Source organism: Ranitomeya variabilis, chromosome 1 (genome assembly GCF_051348905.1).
Source record: "Ranitomeya variabilis isolate aRanVar5 chromosome 1, aRanVar5.hap1, whole genome shotgun sequence".
NCBI classification, from domain to species: Eukaryota; Metazoa; Chordata; class Amphibia; order Anura; family Dendrobatidae; genus Ranitomeya; species Ranitomeya variabilis.
In genome coordinates this window covers 139,321,594-139,345,202 of record NC_135232.1, presented here as the reverse complement: position 1 = coordinate 139,345,202, position 23,609 = coordinate 139,321,594, and the positions used below count along the sequence as shown (strand labels likewise).

Sequence of the window (23,609 nt, the reverse complement as noted above, 5' to 3'; positions counted from 1 at the left end):
TTACTCCCTGCCTTCTTCATCTTGGTTGACTGATAAAAGATAAGCAGAATAGTACTAAGAGCTTAGTGTGCTTATTCCTGAACAGCTCCTAACGGGTATAAGAAACACTAATTTTCTAAAGTGTGGACTAGACTTTAATATGAGCTAATGTGGCCTACACAACTGTAAAGTGGTGTGTTTGGTGAACTTTATTAATTATTATTTTTTTTTTTGCAGAACTGAGTACAGAGTGAGCTGCACTCACACACAGACCATGCAGACAGCCGTGAATGGCGCTGCAAGGCCAAAACAAGCTCCTCTATATAATCCTATTTAGTGTTGTTCCACAATCCATCAGGATACGGAGGGAAAGCCACTAATAGGATAAATTTGAAAAAATGTGCAGCAGGCTGCACCAATTGAGAAACAGACAATGGAACGGTGTGAGGCAGTGACGCACTCTGAGCTGACTGCAATCGGCTGTGGCTGCGGACAGACTACAGAGCGATGTGCACTCACACAGCGACCGTGCAGACAGCCGTAAACGGCGCTGCAAGGCCAAAGAAAGCTGCTCTATGTAATCCTATGTAGTGTTTTTCCACAATTTAGCTGGATACGGATGGAAAGCCACTAATAGGAAATATTTGAAAAAATGTGCAGCAGGCTGCACTAATTGCAAAAAATGACAATGGATAAAACAGTATGAGGCAGTGACGCACTCTGAGCTGACTACAACCGGCTGTGGCTGCAGACAGACTACAGAGCGATGTGCACTCACACACACAGAGATCTTGCAGACAGCTGTGAACAGCGCTGCAAGGCAAAAGCAAGGATCTCACACAGCGGTTGCTAAATTAGCCTTGGTAAAGCACAATGAAGCAAATCGCTATCTCTAAACTGTCCCTCAGTCAGAACACAGCGTCCTGTCCCTAACTGAATTCACAGCAGAGTGAGCCCTAAATGGCGGCAGCGACTTTTATAGTGCATCATGACACCATTTCAGCAGCCAATCACAGCCATGGCAGTACTTCCATGCCCACCATGCAGAACAGGATATGCCCACACTTCTAATTATTCCTCATTGGCTGTATTCGGGCACTTTGAATTGTGTGAACTTCCAATTCCGGTATCCGATATACTGAAAATATCGGAACTCGGTATCGGAATTCCGATACCGCAAATATCGGCCAATACCCGATATTTGCGGTATCGGAATGCTCAACACTATTCCTCGCCCCTGCTTTACTGATTACCTCTATGATGTGTGACTTCAGGCAAAGGTAGGAGGAGCAAACTGACCGGCCATGTAAAGGTATTGCTGGACTTGTCTTTGAAGAGCTACATGCACATATGAATAGTTTGGAGTGTTAAATCCTGCTGACAGGATAAGACAATACATAAAACTATAAGGCTGGATTTGTAAGCACCAAAATTAAAGTATGCCAGTTCCATTCCATGATTTCCTTGCTTATAATTTTCAATCATTAGGGTTTGTTTAGGTGACACAGATTCTTTTCAGTGTACACTTTGCTGTAGGTCCACAATAAAATCTGTATGTGATATGTATGGATTTTTCTGTGGGTTTCACTCTTTGCTTTATGCAAATTGTCTCTTCAGAGAGAAAGAGGACTAGAACTCTAGTTCCACCTATTGGAAGCAGCAATCCTAACAGTCAATGTCGACCCTTTAATAAGCCTTGTCACATGACTTAGGATAAAAGCCAAACCAGAATCTCGGTTTGCAGACACTGTGTTTCGGGGTCCTGCCCCTCGTCAGTGCAAAGTGTGAGATCTGGTTTGGCTGTGTGAGCGGCGTCTGACCGATATCTTTGGTTTACAAATCTGAAACAAAATAAGCATGCTGCAGGTATTAAAATCCATACAAATGGATTTCTCATAACGCCTTTACTCGCATATTGCTGTACTGCAGATATTCTGTGCAAAAAGTCATGAATCTGAGTTTTGAGCATACCATATTTAAGTGAACCTGCCATTGGATTCTTGCTGTCCTGTCCGAACGATGGGCTTCCGGAATCAGACACCGACTGCATGATTGCTGCTCAATATGTTTTTAAGGTTGTGGCATTTTTCAGTAAACTTAATATGAAACGCCTGCCAGGGACTCTGACCCCGATTCAGCAAGACCATCGATTTTCTCACTGGCCGTGATGAGGGGGCATGTTGGAGTCTGACTCTCTTGGTTCATTAAAACCCCTTTTTTCTATTTGAGAGACTGGAGTAAGATTTTTAACATAAGAAACTTCACAGCTCCTCATGAATTAGATGAGCTGTGGTTTCAGGCCCCTGTCGTACCCTAGTCCTGCCCCAGCTCTGCCTAATTTGGCAGAAAACTCCAAAATTCGCAAATTTTTGGTGCATCTTTGAGTTACTCACAAATTATGCTACTTTTTAAAACAAATAATGCTAAAATTCTGGCAAAATAGCTTTGATGAATCATGGATTCTATGCCTTGGCTGAAAAGAGAATGCGACACTCTAGTCTGGTCAGATTTTATGACTTTTCTCAAACACACACTGCCTCTTACAGATCAGTTATACTGCCACTCATTGTAATAAGCTCCTACAATCTAATGTTTGAGAAAGGTCTTGTAAGCTGACCAGAATGTCACATTTTTGGATAGCTGACCAGTAAACGGAAGAACTATACCTTGCAATATGAAAGAGTGCCAAGCTTTTTTTTTATCTAGGTATGTCTTAGCTGACCATTTCGATGCAGTCTCCAAGTGACTTTTTCCCGCCCCATTGCAGTTGAGTGACAGGCCTCTCCTTATGTCTGGATGGGGACCGCAGATTAATCAGATCTCGCCCTAGTCGTCTTTTCAAAATTGGTGCAGCGTTTCAGAATACAGTAACCGTCTGCAATCACATAACCAGGCACTCAGTCTTGATCTCCATAGACAACAGGAATCAAATGACAGGTTCCCTCTAAAATCTCCACATGTATGAGATCTAAACTGCTTTACAATAGCCATCCGCATAGCATGTAGGCAACGTCTATAACACGGCTGTTACCACTATTGCTACGCTCAAGTACTTACACTTAGGCAGCCTACTGTTAAAATTCTTATTAGGGTTTTATTTCCCTTTTTTTTTTACACAGTTTTATTTAAAAAAATTTTTGCTCAACTTATGTTTTTTGTGGGATTTTATTTTAATTTATCTTCATTTTTGTGTGTTTATTTAGCATTGAAAAGTGTTTGGAAAACCCTCAACACGAAGTTCATAGTTTTGGCACTGCTGATATATTACCAAACATTGTGGACTGCTTCCAGTGGCCGAGAAATACGACATCCTGGAGATTGTATGATACCCCTCACACTGAAGTGATGATATTCCTCAAGGCTTTGGTAAAGTGAAAAATTAGTATTTTTAAAAATTTGTCTCACCTTTGTGATCCACAATTATTTCTAGAATGGGGGGTCTCCCAATCCTCCATTCGAGCTGGTAGTCAACCACCAGTGAGAAGAAAGGTGGCAGCTCATGCTGGATAAAACTGAGGAAATACTCTCAACCATATTCTAATCTTCCATGTCATATGAATGGAGAGAGCCGGAGTATGTGCTGCCACCTCTCCTCTCACGGATGGTTGGACACCAGCTTCGACAGGGGGACCCATGTTCTGGAGATAAGGAACTTAATCTATCGGATAATTATGTCATATCAAAAGAATATGCCATCAATGTCTTTTGTGGCATCCCCTTAATCATCTATTATGGAATGTCTTATCAAGTTGTAAGTAATCATTGTAACTAAGCATAAGGTGGAAGTTATGGAACCATCTCAATTTTTGAGATGAACACTTCCATTGGTAGTAGTGCTCGGCTGCATACGAGGTCAAGTAGTTGTATAAATACATTACATTAATAATCTCACTCTGATCCATAGTTACAGCTTATATTATAACCCAGAGCTGCATTCACAATTCTGCAGGCTTTGGTTATAAAATATCTCTGCTGATTTAGTGTCGGAACAGAGATTGGCTAGTGATTTCCATTCTGGTAAATGTGGCTTTTTCACCATTTAATTAACAGTAATCTGATATAGAAAATATTAACTGTCTCACTGCGTTATATGAGCTCAGCTAATTTATTTCATAATTTTTTATTACAATCTTGCTGACCGTTGTCATTACCAAACTCTTGATTAAGCTTTGAGCTAAAATGAAAGCTAAACTATAGATTATGTGCGAAATAAGTAATTCAATGTACTAATTTTTATATACTTTTATAAGTATAAACTTTAAATGATATTGAAAGATGGAGCTGACCTTTAAAGGAACACTAAACCTAGAAATTAATATTTGCTGTAAATGAAACAAGTACATTTGCTTTGATGGTTTTGTTACAAGCATTTTCTGCATGACTCCATGATCCCTGTACAGTCATGCTTGTATAAATCCTGCAGCGCACAGGGCTTAATCTCCTGCTGATTAGCTCCATGTTTGACTGCTGGTCCACCGAAGCCGTGCCCCTTACCCAAGAGGGAACTAATGTTTTGCAGAATGTGCACATTAGGGAAGTTTCTGCTGCAGCCAGTTGTCTTACAGCCATGCAAAGGAGAGTGAAGAGGAGAAGGGGAAACATTGATGATCTCCTGACACAGATTTAATTATATATGTCTCAGCTTTGAGACAAAATAGGATTAAAGAAAAGGATGAGATTAAAGGCTTTATTATTTTATCAGGGCCGAACATTTAGTTTAAGAAGGGGTTGTCCTAGTAGTGGACAATCCCTTTAAGGAAGCAGTTGTTAGGATATCTTTTTATTATTTTTTTTATTATTTTTATTTTCTGTGTTTAGTTTTATTTTTCAAAAAAGTTTAGCAGCGTTTTAGTAAGACTTAGTTTTCTTCAACCCATTACTTGCCAAATTAAAATTTTTACAAGTACGGATTTTTCAGAAAAGGGCATCCCAATATTCAATTAAAAATGACAATGACATGATTTCCTATTTTGAAAACATTCATTTTACAAACACAACACAAAAAATTAGACCTTATTATAAAAATTATAAAATCTTAGTTGCTAGAAGCAAAAGATTAGGCGTCCCAAACAAAGGACATTGGTAGATAATGGGTTAATGCCACCAGCCATGTGAAATTCCTTCTTCCACAAGACCATAAGGCACTATGGCAATGCCAGGTAGGCTAGGCTTAAATCCTAGAGCTGCAGACTTTGATAAGTGCACCTGGCTAGCTCTGCATATAAGCAGGCTAGGTGTTCATCTAAGTCAGTCTGCTGGGGAGGCTGAGCAGACTGGATGTGTCTTGAAGATGGAGAGAGACAGGCCAGAATCTCTTTGAGAGGAGTCTGCACAGGCCTTGTGCACCAACCTTCATTGCCTGTGTGAACACTACCTAAGGCCTTATGCCTACCAGAGTAAGTGAATCCCTACAGCGTGTAATAATTTCTCGTAGCAAATGTCATCCATATGTCATCCCAACGTATTGATAATGTCCCCCATTTTGATATCCCGTGTGTTTCCACGTGTGATTTATAACTGGCATCTACTATAGTTTCTCATGTTTTCTTGATACAATGCCCAATTGTTTAAAGATATCTGTTCTTATTGTAGCAACATTATCTGAAGAACCGTGAAAACCAGGAAGACTTGATTCTTCAGTTTCTGATGGACCTCCACAGTCGTTGCGGTATAACGTTTCCTTCATCTCCAAGTGGGAGCAGTTTTCAGTGCACGTCTCAGACTTCACTACATGCCATTGATGATGAGTCTTCCATGGATCTTCAAGCTTTATGGGATGATGTAAGACTGCATTTACGACGCCATCTAGTTGGAAAATTGCAAACCAGTTTTGACACCTGTAACAATCAACCTAGGATTAGTTTCAAAGCCCAGTGCTTGCAGCGCCTTCTCTTCCTTTATCCTGAGTCTGATGTCCTCGTTAAATATCAGAATATCCAACAGAATTTTGTTGTTGAGCTTCTCCATGACTTTAGTGAAAGGAAGATAGAAAGTGTACTTGGGGCATACCAGAAGGCTATTCCCAGGGTGTACTCCATGATAAAAGAAGATTTGTTTGTATTAAGCCGTGTTATAGACTCTTCATCAATAATTAAGTTTATCAATGAGACTTTCTTTGAAGCGATCACTGAGGAGATGAAAACCTTCTTTGATATACTTTATGAATCCAGCACAGAGGAGCGGGGTCTCCAGCCAGCGAGGCTAAACAAGAAACGGCATAAACAGAGGGTGCATGCCCTTGGTAAGTGGTTACAATACATAACTCTAGAAACTGAATTTGACAACTTGTTCTTCTTTGGACATCTTTGCACAGCAAAATTGAAATACAACATCTGTGAGGGCAATGCCAACTTCTGGTCACACAGGACCCAATTCATGAAGGTCTTTTTGCCATTTTTTTTGGCATAAAACACCTTCAAATGTCACAACATTTTAGCAAAACTCAAATTTGATGTAAAAATGACAAGTGTCTCAATTTTTTGCCAGTTTGGCCAGCTTCGCCAAGATGGGTAGAGCATGGAAAGTGGCGCCTAATTCATTTAGTTAATTAATTAAGCGATCCTTATTCTAGTGGTCTCACATCACATGATGGGAACTTACAGCGCAGGCGCCGGGGACGTTAATGAAGGCAGAGGAGGCGGCGCACAGTGGGGCCAAGAGATAGCTGGGAGGCGTTTGTGTCGGGGGGGAAAAGACGTGCCCCCCGGACAGACTAAAGGTATGACGGGCAAATTATAAAAAGTGATATTGCAGCGTTGGAAGAGACCCCCCCAAAATAAGAGCCACCTTGACAGAATGCAGCATTAGTGCTGCACAAGGTGGCTCTTTTAGTTAAAAATGCCAGGGGGGGTGACAGGTTCCCTTTAACCACAAAGTAAAAAAATATATATATATGTATCTAGTGAGCTGAGGAATAACCAGCTGTGCCAGCACGGATTCTTATTGATGTTACAAATACTTCATAATATACCTGTGACCAAATGGATACTACAATACTTGCAACATTGGCATTGTGCTGTATACAGTGATGAGAAGAAAGAATGGTGAGAATATTTTGTTGGAATTGTGTAATGTTTTTGCAAGTTTACAGTCAGTTAACCCCTTAACCCCCTGGCCATTTTCCAGTTTAGCTTTTTCTTTTTTTGCTCCCCTTCTTCCCAAAGCCATAACTTTTTTATTTTTCCGGCAATATGGCCATGTGAGGGCTTGTTTTTTGCGGGACGAGTTGTACTTTTGAATGACGTCAGTGGTTTTAACATATCACGTACTGAAAAACAGGAAAAAAATTCCAAGTGAAGTGCGGTGAAATTGCAAGAAAAGTGCAATCCCACAGTTTTATTAACCATGTTCACTAAATGCTAAAACTGACCTGCCATTATGATTTTCCAGGTCATTACGAGTTCACAGACACCAAACATGTCTAGGTTATTTTTTTATTTGTGCTGAAAAAAAATTCCAAAGTTTGTTAAGAAAAAATAAAATAAAATAAATTGCGTCATTTTCCAATACCCGTAGCGTCTCCATTTTTCGTGATCTCGGGCTGGGTGAGGGCTTATTTTTTGCGCGCCGAGCTGACATTTTTAAGGATACAATTTTAGGGCAGGTACAATCTTTTGCTTGCCCGTTATTGCATTTTAATGCAATGTTGGGGCGACCAAAAAAACGTAATTCTGGCGTTTTGACTTTTTTTTATCATTACGCCGTTTAACAATCAGATTCTTTTTTTTTTTTTTTTATTGATCGGGCGATTCTAATTACAGCGATACCAAATATGTGTATGTTTGATTTTTTTATTGCTTTATTTTGAATTTGGCTAAATGGGGGTGATTTGAGCTTATATTTTGTTTTTTATATTTTTAAAAACATTTTTTTTAACTGTTGGCATGCCTTAAGCAGATCGGCTCTGCTACATACAGGCAATGATCAGATCACCTGTATGTAGCAGAAATATATACCTAATAGGAATATACTCACCCTCGGACGCACCCTGCTTCTTTCCGGCAGCCTTCCTTCCTAAGAATGAGCGCGTGAAGAACCTTAGATGACGTCGCGGCTTGTGATTGGTCGCGTGACCGCCCGCGACGTCACCGCAGGTCATTCACGCGCTCATCCTTCGGAAGGAAGGCTGCCGTTTAGTACCAGGGCGCGTCCGAGGGTGAGTATATCAATATTTTTTATTTTGATTCTTTATTTAACACTTAAATATGGATTCCGATACCGATTCCCGATATCGCAAACATATCGGAACTCGGTATCGGAATTCCGATAGCAGATTCAGAAGATCGCCAACCTCATGGCCGACCCCACACAGGGGTCGGGTCGGGTTTCATGAAACCCGACTTTGCCAAAAGTCGGCGACTTCTGAAAATGGCCGACCCGTTTCGCTCAACCCTAGTTACTACTAGTCGCCAGGTTTTTGCTACCGCATTTGAGAGCAGCATGATGTAGGGGCAGAGACCCTGATTTCTTTACTAGATGCTGTAATTTTGATTAAAAGCGGTTTTCACTTCTGCAGATCTAGAAGTTTTGTACTGAGCTCTGTATAACCCCACCCACACCACTGATTCGCAGCTCTCTGTGTACACTGTGCGTAGGCAGAAAGCTGCCAATCATTGGAGGGAATGTGATTAGACTACATGGCCATGTGTTTTCTAGTCCTCTAGTGATAATCTGCTGATAAGTTATTTTGTCAAAACTACAGCAAGTAGCCCAGTAAATTATACAGCGCTTGAATCGGCATCATGCTGCTCGCAGAATAGATGGCAAAAAACCTTCGGTCTCATTCACACTAGTGTCATGGCTATTGTTTATGGCTTAAAGCGATGATGCTGTTTTGATCTTCATGCCAATCCATCTAAACACATAGGTGCCAATTCATGAAGTATGTTATACCAGGGAAAAAGGCCTTAAAAAGTCACAATTTTTTTGCACAACAATTTTACAACTTTTGGTGGTTTTATGTCATGTTCGGAAACGTTTTGGAAAGTGACGTACATTATAGCCGGAATGTGCTCCAGTATATAACCAGAGGTCATTTTCTAATCCTAGCATACAGGCAGCCAAACAAGGCATCACAGTCATAAAAGGGATTGTCCTCTGTCAGGCAAGGGGGCGCCAAAGTTTGGAAAATATCTGAAATAAACTCATCAGTTACTCAAATTTTTGGGGTCCACAGCCAATTCCTTGTTACTGATCCAGTCTCAGTAATTTGGCTGAAGCCATGACGTCACATCACCAGAGTGCGTTCCCGCTCAGGAACATAACTGAGCTTAGCGGCTCTTGCTGTCAGCCTTGGCACATCTGCTGAGCTCGGAGATTAGCTAGACATGCGCTGCTGCATGGCGCTGCAGCCAAATCACTGATACCGGAGCAGCACGGGAAGCCGGTGCTGGTCTCAGGGACGCCGAGTACCTGCTGAGTTTGTTATTTTAGATACTTTCACAAAGTAAATGTCGGAAGGATAAATTGCCTTCTGGTCTGTGCGGGCTCCAGTATTTTGAAAGACATAATTTAATTGCGTCACAGCTTAACGTAAATATGTCAGAGGGATAAACTTGTCACTTAGCTCACAGGTATCCCCCTATTCCTATTTCTCAATAAAACTTACTCTTTGTTTAAACTCCAATAAAAACCTTAATAACTTTAATACTTAGCATCATACCATCACCCAAAGAAGAAAAACAACCAGGGGGAGTGCCTACCCCTACACTGGCCTAGCTCAACCTACCTACCAGCGGAGGTTGGCACCCTGAACCTGCGCACTGGCGCCCCCGCTCCTCGATGGCTCTCCCTGCTCACCCTATTGGGTCCTATAATGGCAGGGAGTGAGGTAGATGGTGAATAGGTAGGTGAGAAAGAGGAGATATGTGTGTGCTTTTATATAGGTAGCTGGAGCAATTATAGTTAGCTTATTGCCCAGGCCAAATATTTTGATAATATTGGCAAAATGCTGTACTACAAAAACTACCGTAAGTAAAGATGGATATTGCTGATACCTAACTAGAAGATTATTCCATCTGTAACTAGCATCGCTCAGCTAAATGTTTGTAGTGTAATAAATGATGTCTTAAACCTACATATAACAAGGATATATAGAATATTCTTCTACACCCTCATAGATCTAAGCCTGAGCAGTGTGTACAGAGAAATATCCTACATACTTTACTATACCCTCTATGTGTAGAGATACCAATATGTGGCCACTAACGATTAGTTAGACCGCAGACTAACCATGTGAATATGTACAGTGGGGCAAAAAAGTATTTAGTCAGTCAGCAATAGTGCAAGTTCCACCACTTAAAAAGATGAGAGGCGTCTGTAATTTACATCATAGGTAGACCTCAACTATGGGAGACAAACTGAGAAAAAAAAATCCAGAAAATCACATTGTCTGGTTTTTTATCATTTTATTTGCATATTATGGTGGAAAATAAGTATTTGGTCAGAAACAAAATTTCATCTCAATACTTTGTAATATATCCTTTGTTGGCAATGACAGAGGTCAAACATTTTCTGTAAGTCTTCACAAGGTTGCCACACACTGTTGTTGGTATGTTGGCCCATTCCTCCATGCAGATCTCCTCTAGAGCAGTGATGTTTTTGGCTTTTCGCTTGGCAACACGGACTTTCAACTCCCTCCAAAGGTTTTCTATAGGGTTGAGATCTGGAGACTGGCTAGGCCACTCCAGGACCTTGAAATGCTTCTTACGAAGCCACTCCTTCGTTGCCCTGGCGGTGTGCTTTGGATCATTGTCATGTTGAAAGACCCAGCCACGTTTCATCTTCAATGCCCTTGCTGATGGAAGGAGGTTTGCACTCAAAATCTCACGATACATGGCCCCATTCTTTCTTTCATGTACCCGGATCAGTCGTCCTGGCCCCTTTGCAGAGAAACAGCCCCAAAGCATGATGTTTCCACCACCATGCTTTACAGTAGGTATGGTGTTTGATGGATGCAACTCAGTATTCTTTTTCCTCCAAACACGACAAGTTGTGTTTCTACCAAACAGTTCCAGTTTGGTTTCATCAGACCATAGGACATTCTCCCAAAACTCCTCTGGATCATCCAAATGCTCTCTAGCAAACTTCAGACGGGCCCGGACATGTACTGGCTTAAGCAGTGGGACACGTCTGGCACTGCAGGATCTGAGTCCATGGTGGCGTAGTGTGTTACTTATGGTAGGCCTTGTTACATTGGTCCCAGCTCTCTGCAGTTCATTCACTAGGTCCCCCCGCGTGGTTCTGGGATTTTTGCTCACCGTTCTTGTGATCATTCTGACCCCACGGGGTGGGATTTTGCGTGGAGCCCCAGATCGAGGGAGATTATCAGTGGTCTTGTATGTCTTCCATTTTCTAATTATTGCTCCCACTGTTGATTTCTTCACTCCAAGCTGGTTGGCTATTGCAGATTCAGTCTTCCCAGCCTGGTGCAGGGCTACAATTTTGTTTCTGGTGTCCTTTGACAGCTCTTTGGTCTTCACCATAGTGGAGTTTGGAGTCAGACTGTTTGAAGGTGTGCACAGGTGTCTTTTTATACTGATAACAAGTTTAAACAGGTGCCATTACTACAGGTAATGAGTGGAGGAAAGAGGAGACTCTTAAAGAAGAAGTTACAGGTCTGTGAGAGCCAGAAATCTTGATTGTTTGTTTCTGACCAAATACTTATTTTCCACCATAATATGCAAATAAAATGATAAAAAAACAGACAATGTGATTTTCTGGATTTTTGTTTCTCAGTTTGTCTCCCATAGTTGAGGTCTACCTATGATGTAAATTACAGACGCCTCTCATCTTTTTAAGTGGTGGAACTTGCACTATTGCTGACTGACTAAATACTTTTTTGCCCCACTGTACTTACTAGATGGTGGCCCGATTCTAACGCATCGGGTATTCTAGAATATGCATGTCCACGTAGTATATTGCCCAGCCACGTAGTATATTGCCCAGCCACGTAGTATATTGCCCAGCCACGTAGTATATTGGCCAGCCACGTAGTATATTGCCCATTCACGTAGTATATTGCCCAGCGACGTAGTATTTAGTATATTGCCCAGCGACGTAGTATATTGCTCAGCGCTGTAGTATATTGCCCAGTTACGTAGTATATTGCCCAGCGACGTAGTATATTGCCCAGTCACGTAGTATACTGCCCAGTTACATAGTATATTGCTCAGTGACGTAGTATACAGCACAGAGCCACGTAGTATATTGCACAGCGAAGTAGTATAGAGCACAGAGCCACGTAGTATATTAGCCAGTCACGTAGTATATTGCCCTGCCACGTTTGTCACACGTTAAAAAATAAAAAATAAACATATACTCACCTTTCCGAGGGCCCCTTGTAGTCCACGGCAGCTTCCGGTCCCAGGGTTGGTCTGAGCGCAGGTCCTGTGATGACGTCACGGTCACATGACCGTGTAGCGGTCACATGACCGTGACGTTACATCAGGTCCTTGCCGCGCATGACTTGTGATGACGTCGCGGTCACATGACCGTGACGTCATGGCAGGTCCTGCTACCATACCATCTTTGCCACCGCAAGCTGCAACGGAAGATGGCGGGCTGCGCGAGTGGCTCAGCGGACTACAGAGGGTGAGTATAGCAGGTTTTTTTTTTTTTTAATTTATTATTTTTAACATTACATTTTGTACTATTGATGCCGCATAGGCAGCGTCAATAGTACAAAGTTGGGGACACACAGGGTTAATAGCGGCGGTAACGGAGTGCGTTACCCGCGGCATAACGCGGTCCGTTACCGCCGGCATTAACCCTGTGTGAGTGGTGTTTGCGGGCGCCGGGCAGTGAGTGCCGGGAGTAAGGAGCGGCCATTTTTTTCTGGACTGTGCGCGTCGCTGATTGGTCGCGGCAGCCATGACAGGCAGCTGCCGAGACCAATCAGCGAACGAATAACCGTGACAGAAGGACAGAAAGACGGAAGTACCCTTAGGCAATTATATAGTAGATAATACCATAACAGATACTTGGTGTCCAAAGTCATATATCCACATACAGGACACCTATAGTATAGATAAAGACCGAATTACAACCACAAGAGGGGTTACTACACACGTATAATGGCCAGAAAGATAATTAAACAAAAACCAAACCAAAAAACCATCACCCGCAAAACTATAAAAACATCATAGATCAAATGACAACTCCCAATTCAGAAAGCCCATGAGGCTCTATATAACATTAGAATCTAATTATTAGAGTTAAATAACGACTCCCAAAACATATATCCTATTAGGTCATGTACCAGGTTGAGTTACATTACTCGATGCGTTTCCCCTCTGCCGAGGTTCATCAGGAGAAGGATATAACCAAGGTACTTATCTCATTACTGCGAACATGAGCCAAGGTGAATGGATTTGATGAGATAGAAAGAGAGTGGTGGAGACAATCCTCCATTCATCATGAATGGAGGATTGTCTCCACCACTCTCTATCTCATCAAATCCATCCATGAGATAAGTACCTTGGTTATATCCTTCTCCTGATGATCCTCTGGCCATTATACGTGTGTAGTAACCCCTCTTGTGGTTGTAATTCGGTCTTTATCTATACTATAGGTGTCCTGTATGTGGATATATGACTTAGGACACTAAGTATCTGTTATGGTATTATAAGTACATATTCACATGGTTAGTCTGCGGTCTAACTAATCGTTAGTGGCCACATATTGGTATCTCTACACATAGAGGGTATAGTAAAGTATGTAGGATATTTCTCTGTACACACTGCTCAGGCTTAGATCTATGAGGGTGTAGAAGAATATTCTATATATCCTTGTTATATGTAGGTTTAAGACATCATTTATTACACTACAAACATTTAGCTGAGCGATGCTAGTTACAGATGGAATAATCTTCTAGTTAGGTATCAGCAATATCCATCTTTACTTACGGTAGTTTTTGTAGTACAGCATTTTGCCAATATTATCAAAATATTTGGCCTGGGCAATAAGCTAACTATAATTGCTCCAGCTACCTATATAAAAGCACACATATATCCTCTTTCTCACCTACCTATTCACCATCTACCTCACTCCCTGCCATTATAGGGCCCAATAGGGTGAGCAGGGAGAGCCATCGAGGAGCGGGGGCGCCAGTGCGCAGGTTCAGACTGCCAACCTCCGCTGGTAGGTAGGTTGAGCTAGGCCAGTGTAGGGGTAGGCACTCCCCCTGGTTGTTTTTCTTCTTTGGGTGATGGTATGATGCTAAGTATTAAAGTTATTAAGGTTTTTATTGGAGTTTAAACAAAGAGTAAGTTTTATTGAGAAATAGGAATAGGGGGATACCTGTGAGCTAAGTGACATAATTTAATTGCAGTCTTTGCTATCAAAAATACTGAAATGTCTGTCAAAACTTGTAACACTTAGGCCGGCGTCACACTCGACGTAAGACAATACGGTCCGTTTTTTACGGCCGTAATACGGCCGTAATACGGAGAAATGTTCCCAAAATAGTGATCCGTAGGCAGGGTGTGTCAGCGTATTTTGCGCATGGCATCCTCCGTATGTAATCCGTATGGCATCCGTACTGCGATATTTTCTCGCAGGCTTGCAAAACCGACATCTAAATGGACTTATGTGCTCAAATGTTCGGTAAAACGTGTGTATATATATATATATATATATATATATATATATATATATATATATATATATATATATATATATATATATATATATATATATATATATATATATATATATATATATATATATATATATATATTTATTTGTATATATACATAATGTCATTGAGACACATATATTCTGTATTTATATTTACTTCAGCGCGATGTATGTGAAAAGCCAATAATTCAATTGCCAGCTTTTCATTTCTCCTTCCCAAACCCGACAGGATATGAGACATGGTTTACATACAGTAAACCATCTCATATCCCCTTTTTTTTTGCATATTCCACACTACTAATGTTAGTAGTGTGTATTTGCAAAATTTGGGCGCTGTAGCTGCTAAAATAATGGGTTAAATCGCGGAAAAAATTGGCGTGGGCTCCCGCGCAATTTTCTCCGCCAGAGCGGTAAAGCCAGTGACTGAGGGCAGATATTAATAGCCAGGAGAGGGTCCATGGTTATTGGCCCCCCCGTGGCTAAAAACATCTTCCCCCAGCCACCCCAGAAAAGGCACATCTGGAAGATGCGCCTATTCTGGCACTTGGCCACTCTCTTCCCACTCCCGTGTAGCGGTGGGATATGGGGTAATGAAGGGTTAATGCCACCTTGCTATTGTAAGGTGACATTAAGCCAGATTAATAATGGAGAGGCGTCAATTATGTCACCTATCCATTATTATTCCAATTGTCTGAAAGGTTTAAAACACACACACACACACACACACACACACACACACACACACACACACACACACACACACACACACACACACACACACACACACACACATTATTAAAAATTATTTTAATGAAATAAACACACAGGTTGTCTTAATATTTTATTGCTCTCTCAATCCACCTGAAGACCCTCGCTCTGCAAAATAATAAACCAACAATATACATACCTTCTGATGAACTGTCACATCCCACGAAGTAAATCCATCTGAAGGGGTTAAATCAATTTACAGGCAGGAGCTGTGCTTAAGCACTCGCTCGTGCCTGTAAACCCCGGGTGCTGAAAGGAAAGCTGGGTGATCTGTACTTACATTGAGTCGCGGTGAGGCGCCCTCTGCTGGATGTCCTCATGAACTGGAGCCTTGGAAAAGTTCCCACGCTCGAGTTCATATGAGTTCATCCAGCAGAGGGCGCCTCACCGTGACTCAATGTATGTACAGATGTTGTTTCCTTTTTAATCCATTTCTCTCCCTCTAATTCTCTCATAAATCTTCTTTCCTCGACCTTGGCCAGCTTTCTGTCTAATGGTCACATGCTTCCATGATGACCTTGAAGTCTTATAAATTTCATGGCATCAGCATGAGCGACAGCAAACAAATCAAAGTTTATTACGAATTCCTTCTCCTTGGATTCTTGTGTTTTGGTTTGCCGTTTAGCATTCTTCTTCAGACTCTTCCATTGACCAAACAGACTCTTCACCTTACTGATCGAATGATATTGCTTCCTTATCGGGATTCTCGTTTTTTCCCAGAAGTACTTCATTGGCTGCGATGGTAGCACTGGTATATGTTGGTTGTGATTCTATACAGTGCAGGAAATAAAACCTGGCCAACAGCTAATGCAGCTGTGCTTGTGCTTGTAAGCCCCGCGAATGAAGGAAATGTAGGTCAATTACCTATAGTTACCTTCAGTCGCGGTGATGCGCCCCCTGCTGGATGTCCTCATATGACCTGGAGCGTGGGAAAAAGTTCCCAGGCTGCAGTTCATGAGGACAACCTGCAGGGGGCGCATCACCGCGACTGAAGGTAACTATAGGTAATTGACCTACATTTCCTTCATTCGCCGGGGCTTACAAGCACGAGCACAGCTGCATTATTGCAGAGCTCCTGCTTGTAAAATATTTTAACCCCTTCAGATGGATTACCTCGTGGGACGTGACAGTTCATCAGAAGGTATGTATATTGTGGGTTTATTATTTTGCCAAGCGAGGGTCTTGGGTGGATTGAGAGAGCAATAAAATATTAAAACAACCTGTGTGTTTATTTCATTAAAATAATTTTTAATAATGTGTGTGTTTTAACCCTTTCAGACAATTGGATTAATAATGGATAGGTGACATAATTGACGCCTCTCCATTATTAATCTGGCTTAATGTCACCTTACAATAGCAAGGTGGCATTAACCCTTCATTACCCCATATCCCACCGCTACACGGGAGTGGGAAGAGAGTGGCCAAGTGCCAGAATAGGCGCATCTTCCAGATGTGCCTTTTCTGGGGTGGCTGGGGGAAGATGTTTTTAGCCACGGAGGGGCCAATAACCATGGACCCTCTCCTGGCTATTAATATCTGCCCTCAGTCACTGGCTTTACCGCTCTGGCGGAGAAAATTGCACGGGAGCCCACGCCAATTTTTTCTGCGATTTAACCCTTTATTTTAGCAGCTACAGCGCCCAAATTTTGCACATACACACTACTAACATTAGTAGTGTGGAATATGCAAAAAAAAAAAGGGGATATGAGATGGTTTACTGTATGTAAACCATGTCTCATATCCTGTCGGGTTTGGGAAGGAGAAATGAAAAGCCGGCAATTGAATTACCGGCTTTTCACTGACACCGCTGCATATTTCTCGCAAGTCACACTGCTGGTCCGTGTGGAATCCGTATTTTTCTTGCCCCCATAGACTTTCATTGGCGTTTTTTTACGCAATATGCTGACAAACGCAGCATGCTGCGATTTTGTACGGCCGTAGAAAGCCGTATAATACTGAACCGTAATATACGGCTGATAGGAGCAGCCCCATTGAGAATAATTGTGCCGTTTGTTTGGCGAGTTTTACGGACGTATTTTCTGCGCTCTTACGTCCGTAAAACTCGCTAGTGTGACGCCGGCCTCATTTGAACGGAGCTAAAACATAATTTTAAATTAAAGTTAAACCTTTACTCTACATATCTATCTATCTATCTATCTATCTATATATATATATATATATATATATATATATATATATATATATATATATATATATATATATATATATATATATATATACATACATACTCTGCGAGTGGAATAAATATTGAACACGTCACCAATTTTCTAAGTACATGTATTTCTAAAGGTGCTATTGACATGAAATTCTCATCACATGTCTGACAACCCATCCAATCCACACAGGCAAAAAAATCAGCCATAGATGTGCATAAATTAAGTTTTGTGAGATAATGAGAAATGACACAGGGAAAAAGTATTGACCATGCTTACTGAAATGTATTTCATACTTTGTACAAAAGCAATTTGTTGGTGATGACAGCTTCCAAAAGCCTGCTGTATGGAGAAACTAGTTGCATGCATTGCTCAGGTGTGATTTTGGACCATTCTTATTGAACATGCTTTTTGCTCAGCAATGGAGTCTTTCTTGGTGAGCGTACATACAGGCCATGGAGGTCGAGTGCAATACTTATAGTTTTATTTGAAATAATTGTACCTGCTGATTCCAGGTTTTTATGTAGCTATCCACAGGTGGTCCTGGCTATTGGACAATTATTCTGATAATTATTTTCACTCCTCTGTCTGAAATCTTGCAGGGAGCACCTGGTCGTGGCTGGTTTATAGTGAAATGATGTTCTTACCACTTCTGTATTGTGGCCCCAACAGTGCTCACTGGAACGTGCAGTAGTTTAGCAATTCTTTTGTAACCAATGTAATCAGCATGTTTTGCAACAATAAGGCTGCAAAGGTCTTGACGGCTCACTGATATATCCATTACAAAATGTTTCTTGTATGTTACCTTTTGTAATGAGACACTATTTTATAGGCCCTCAGTTGAACCAGCTAATATTATTCTTCACTAATTGGCAGAATTGCTTTCTAATAACTGATTGATTTCAGCTGGTGTCATGACTTTCCATGGCTTTTTGCATTTTTCTGTCTTCAATACTTTTTCCTTGTGTCATTTCTCATTATTGCACATAACTTAAATTATGGACATCTACTGTTTGAATTCTTTACCTCTGTGGTTTTGATGGGTTGTTACCATCATCTGGTGAGAAATTCATGTCAATACCACCGTTAGAAATATATTTACTTAAAAGAATGGTGACGTGTTCAATACCTATTTCACCCACTGTATGTGTATATGTTTTGTAGGGATTTACTCGCAGTGGTAGACATTAGACCTTTGGTAGTTTTCACACAGGCAATGCAGTTTTGGTCCAAACACGTGCAGTTTTTATTGCTTTCACCAGGTTGCACAGCACCAGAACAACAAATTCATAAACATAAATCCTTATCCTTGTCCAGGCACTAACTAAAGAATATAGACCCTGACTATTAGAGACACTGCTGAGCTAGCACTGGATAAACAAAACGGCTATTATCCATTGGAACCATTGATACTTGCAGTTTGGTGCACACGCCCTGTGCAGACTTAAGGTACCGTCACACTCAGCGACGCTGCAGCGATATAGACAACGAGCCGATCGCTGCAGCGTCGCTGTTTAGGTCGCTGTAGAGACGTCAAACACAGCAGCTCCAGAACGATGCAGGAGCGATCCAGTGATGTAACGGCGACTCACTTCTCGTTCTCACAGGTCGTTAGCTCCATGTAAAACATTGCTGGCTTCGTTGCTTTTGCTGTCAAACACGACGATACACGCCGACCTGACGACCAAATAAAGTTCTGGACTTCTAGCTCCGACCAGCGATATCACAGCAGGATCCAGATCGCTGCTGCGTGTCAAACACAACAAGATCGCTAACCAGGACGCTGCAACATCACAGATCGTTGTCGTTCTCGTTGTAAAGTTGCTGAGTGTGAAGGTACCTTTACAGAGATTCTGGCCTGTCTCTCTCTTCATCTTCAAGACACATCCAGTCTGCTCAGCCTCCCCTGCAGACTGGCTTAGATGAACACGTAGCCTGTTTAGTGCACCTGGCTAGCTCTGTATATAATCAAAGCCTGCAGCGCTAGGATTTAACTCTAGCCGACCTAGCATTGCTACATAGTGTATATAGATATATAGATGTACATATCTATATACACGTGTATATATACTGTAACTATCTTACATTACCTTAAGTAAGATAAAAGTTAATTGTGAAAAGTCCTTGCCGTGAGACGGAGTTGGTGGCCGGCTTAATGTTTGTTTCACTAAGTAGCGTACAGGGAAATGCAACCACAGTAACTGATCCTGGTGGATGCATAAAATGGAGTAATCCAACAGTGACCCATGTAAATGTAACACAGATGTATGGCTGCTGTCTGGGGTTGCAGCTAAGGCAGAACATACGCTCCACGATATTTATGAGACACGTTCTAGCCATAACGTAATTCATGGAGGCTGTAATACTGTCAGGACTGTAGTCATGTTCAGTTGCATCATCACAGTTGTGGATGTAGCATATAATCACGATATGCCATATTTTAACCTTCGTGTTATTACTCTGCTTCCATCACTTGTTTATGGCCTAGGATGCAGAATATAGTGTATGACTCGGCCGAATAGCTGCAGGACTAAGACCGGCTGCATGAAAATATCAATACACATAGGAGGCTGCATTAGATGTACTAAATTCACCGTCATTTTGGCGCAGTCGATTTTATGGTTCAATAAGGTTGTTTTTTTTTAATTAAACACAAAGAACTTGAAATAAGGTGGGATCTAGTGAAATCTGAAAGGCATAAAAAGCAAAGTATTCACCAAGTAGAGCAGTGTTGCAGTTTAATCAGAGGAAAAAGCGGTTGGCATGACTTGCTGGTGTCAGCCATTATTTAATACATCCAAGGAAGACTGGTCCTGACTCGCCAGCACCAGCGATTTATATCCCTCCTTCTTCAGTGTTTCACCACAATATTCATATGCATGCACAAACTCTTTTGTTTGGATTGCACAATTAAAAGATAAGCCTCTATCAAAGCAAATCGCAGTGCCAATTTTTTTTTTCCTATTTTGAAACTGCAGCAACCATTAGATCACACAGAGGTGCTAGTAGCTAAAAACGATATCTATAGTATTCAGAGCAAATAGCTAGGATTTCTGTTTCAGGGGGGCGAAACTTCTGAGTGGGCCCCTAACCAGGTAACCATAGTAACAATTATGGTGGTGCACCCTAATAGTGGACGTAGGAAGACCTCAGCAGATGACCGCACTGTTACTGAAAATAATCTCTATATAAACACCAACATTGAGTACCGCCATATGGATAAAGATTATTATTATTATATTGGTAGATGCCAGTGCTGCAGAACATATAAGATATCCCAGTATAGTTATTGATGGTGAGTTGGTGGAGCCATTCACATTTCCCGTCTTTTCCTTCCGGCCCACACCAGCATGACTTCTTCAGCCAAGACTTGCGTGCAGAGATTACAACAAAGACACATCTGACTTCTCACATTTCCGTCACCACTCTCATCTGTTCCCAACCTGCACAACCTCCTTATCCTGCTGATACCCCAATGCTGAGCCACTGCTGCCATGCATCCCTGTTACTGCACCTACTGTTTGGTACTGTGTGCTCTCTAATTTTCCGTCTACTGGAGCCCTAGATTCCCCTTTCATTGCACTCATATAGTATAACTAGCTATTGAACCCGTTCTACGCCCGGGTGGCGATCATTTATATTGGTATATGGTCTCCATCCTGGTATCCTGGCAATTGTTACCATCCACCTCTCGTGTCTCCCTTTTCCTCAGTTTGTAAGCTTGCGAGCAGGGCCCTCATTCCTCCTGGTATCTATTTTGAACTGTGATTTCCGTTATGCTGTAATGTCTATTGTCTGTACAATTCCCTTCTATAATTTGTAAAGCGCTGCGGAATATGTTGGCACTATATAAATAAAATTATTATTATTATGTGCTGCTCCTATCTTGCTCTCCCATCCTGTCATGTGCTGCTCCATCCTGCGCCCCCATCCTGTCATGTGCTGCTCCATCCTGCATCCCCATCCTGTCATGTGCTGCTCCATCCTGCGTCCCCATCCTGTCATGTGCTCCCATCCTGCGCCCCCATCCTGTCATGTGCTGCTCCCATCCTGCACCCCCATCCTGTCATGTGCGCCCCCATTCTGTCATGTGCTGCTCCCATCCTGTGCCCCATTCTGTCATGTGCTGCTCCCATCCTGTGCCCCATTCTGTCATGTGCTGCTCCCATCCTGCGCCCCCATCCTATCATGTGCTGCTCCATCCTGCGTCCCCATCCTGTCATGTGCTCCCATCCTGCGCCCCCATCCTGTCACGTGCTCGCATCCTGCACCCCCATCCTGTCATGTGTGCGCCCCCATTCTGACATGTGCTGCTCCCATCCTGCACCCCCATTCTGTCATGTGCTGCTCCCATCGTGCGCTATCATTCTGTCATGTGCTGTTCCCATCCTGCGCCCCCATTCTGTCATGTGCTGCTCCCATCCTGTGCCCCCATTCTGTTGTAATGTGCTGCACCCATTCTGCCTGTTCCTGTTTCCATTCTGCCATATGTTGCTCCCATCTTTCTCTCTCCGGCTCTACTGCCCGAGTGCCGCTGTGCTGAGTGCGGGCGGCTGTGCTGAGTGCGGGCGGCTGTGCTGAGTGCGGGCGGCTGTGCTGAGTGCGGGCGGCTGTGCTGAGTGCGGGCGGCTGTGCTGAGTGCGGGCGGCTGTGCTGAGTGCGGGCGGCTGTGCTGAGTGCGGGCGGCTGTGCTGAGTGCGGGCGGCTGTGCTGAGTGCGGGCGGCTGTGCTGAGTGCGGGCGGCTGTGCTGAGTGCGGGCGGCTGTGCGTGGCTGTGTTGAGTGCGGGCGGCTGTACTTACTGCGGCGCTGGCTATAATGGATACAGCACCCCTGCAGCCAGCACAGCGAGGGCTGACTCCGCCCACTCGCGTCACTGGTCACATGCTGGTGGTGACATCATCGAAGGTCCTGGAACTCCACTGGGCTCTACAGCTAACCTGACTGGAGCTGCAGAGCACGGAGCCCCCATGGCAGGTATATTAGGGGGGATACAGGTGTGTGTGGAGCCCCCATGGCAGGTATATTATGGGGGATACGCGGATGTGTGGAGCCCCCATGGCCGCTATATTATGGGGGATACGCGGGTGTGTGGAGCCCCCATGGCCGGTATATTGGGGGGGAATAAGTAAGTTCGGCTGCGTCACTCTGGTCCAGACTGCGCAGGCGCGGTGCGTCGCGCTTGCTTAGTCTATAAAGGCTTCGGACAGAGTGACTCTCCCACCGTTATATTCAAATATATATCAAATAACTAAAATCTGGCATGTGTATTTCACTATGAAGCACCTAAAGATTTCTGGTGCAAGCTGTTACCTACATAAGTCACATGTTTGTAAAAGGAAGCCCACCTGTGTGCAATCGAAGTATCACATGGTCTGTCAGTATATACACAACTTTTCTGAGAGGTCACAGAGGCTGCAACACCATTAAGCATGAGGCACCACTAACCAAACAACACCAAGAAGACAAAGTAGATCTCTAAACAAATGAGGGGCAACGTTGTTGAGAAATGCAAGTCAGGGATGGGTTAATAAAAATATCTCAATCTCTGATGATCCCCCGGAGCACCATCAAATCCATTATCATCAACTGTAAAGAACATGGTACCACAACAAACATGCCAAAAGAGGGCCGCCCACCAAAATTCTCATCCTGGGCAAGGAGGGCATTAATCAGAGAGGCAGTACGGTTCCCTGAAAAATGCACACAGGAAAATTGCGCACATGAAAATGCACACAGGAAAAATGCCCACAGGAAAATTCCCCACACGGAAAATTCCCCACACGGAAAATTCCCCACACGGAATATTCCCCACACGGAAAATTCCCCACACGGAAAATTCCCCACGTGGAAAATTGTCAATTACAGCATCACAAAAGTTTCAGATGTATGATATTTCAGGTGCAAGGTGAGGATGTTTACATAATATGTGATCAACTTGTGATTTACAGTTGACCTAGTGCAAAACTGCAAAAATGATGATCTGTGGTTTGCAGCAGTTTGTCATTCTCAGCAATAGATAGATCTAGTCTGCTCTCATCTCTCACTGATT

At 42.7% G+C, this 23,609-nt stretch overlaps 1 protein-coding gene across 4 annotated transcripts in view; it reads left to right on the top strand.

Moving 5' to 3' along the window:
* Nucleotides 1-23,609, top strand: part of KIAA0825 (KIAA0825 ortholog) — a 565,784-nt gene that overhangs the window by 31,772 nt on the left and 510,403 nt on the right. For all 4 annotated transcript variants that reach the window (XM_077289188.1, XM_077289179.1, XM_077289208.1 and 1 more), the window contains exons 3-4: nt 3,183-3,345; nt 5,572-6,220. In XM_077289188.1, the coding sequence (XP_077145303.1) occupies nt 3,183-3,345; nt 5,572-6,220 (812 nt within the window). The remainder of the gene's footprint in view (nt 1-3,182; nt 3,346-5,571; nt 6,221-23,609) is intronic.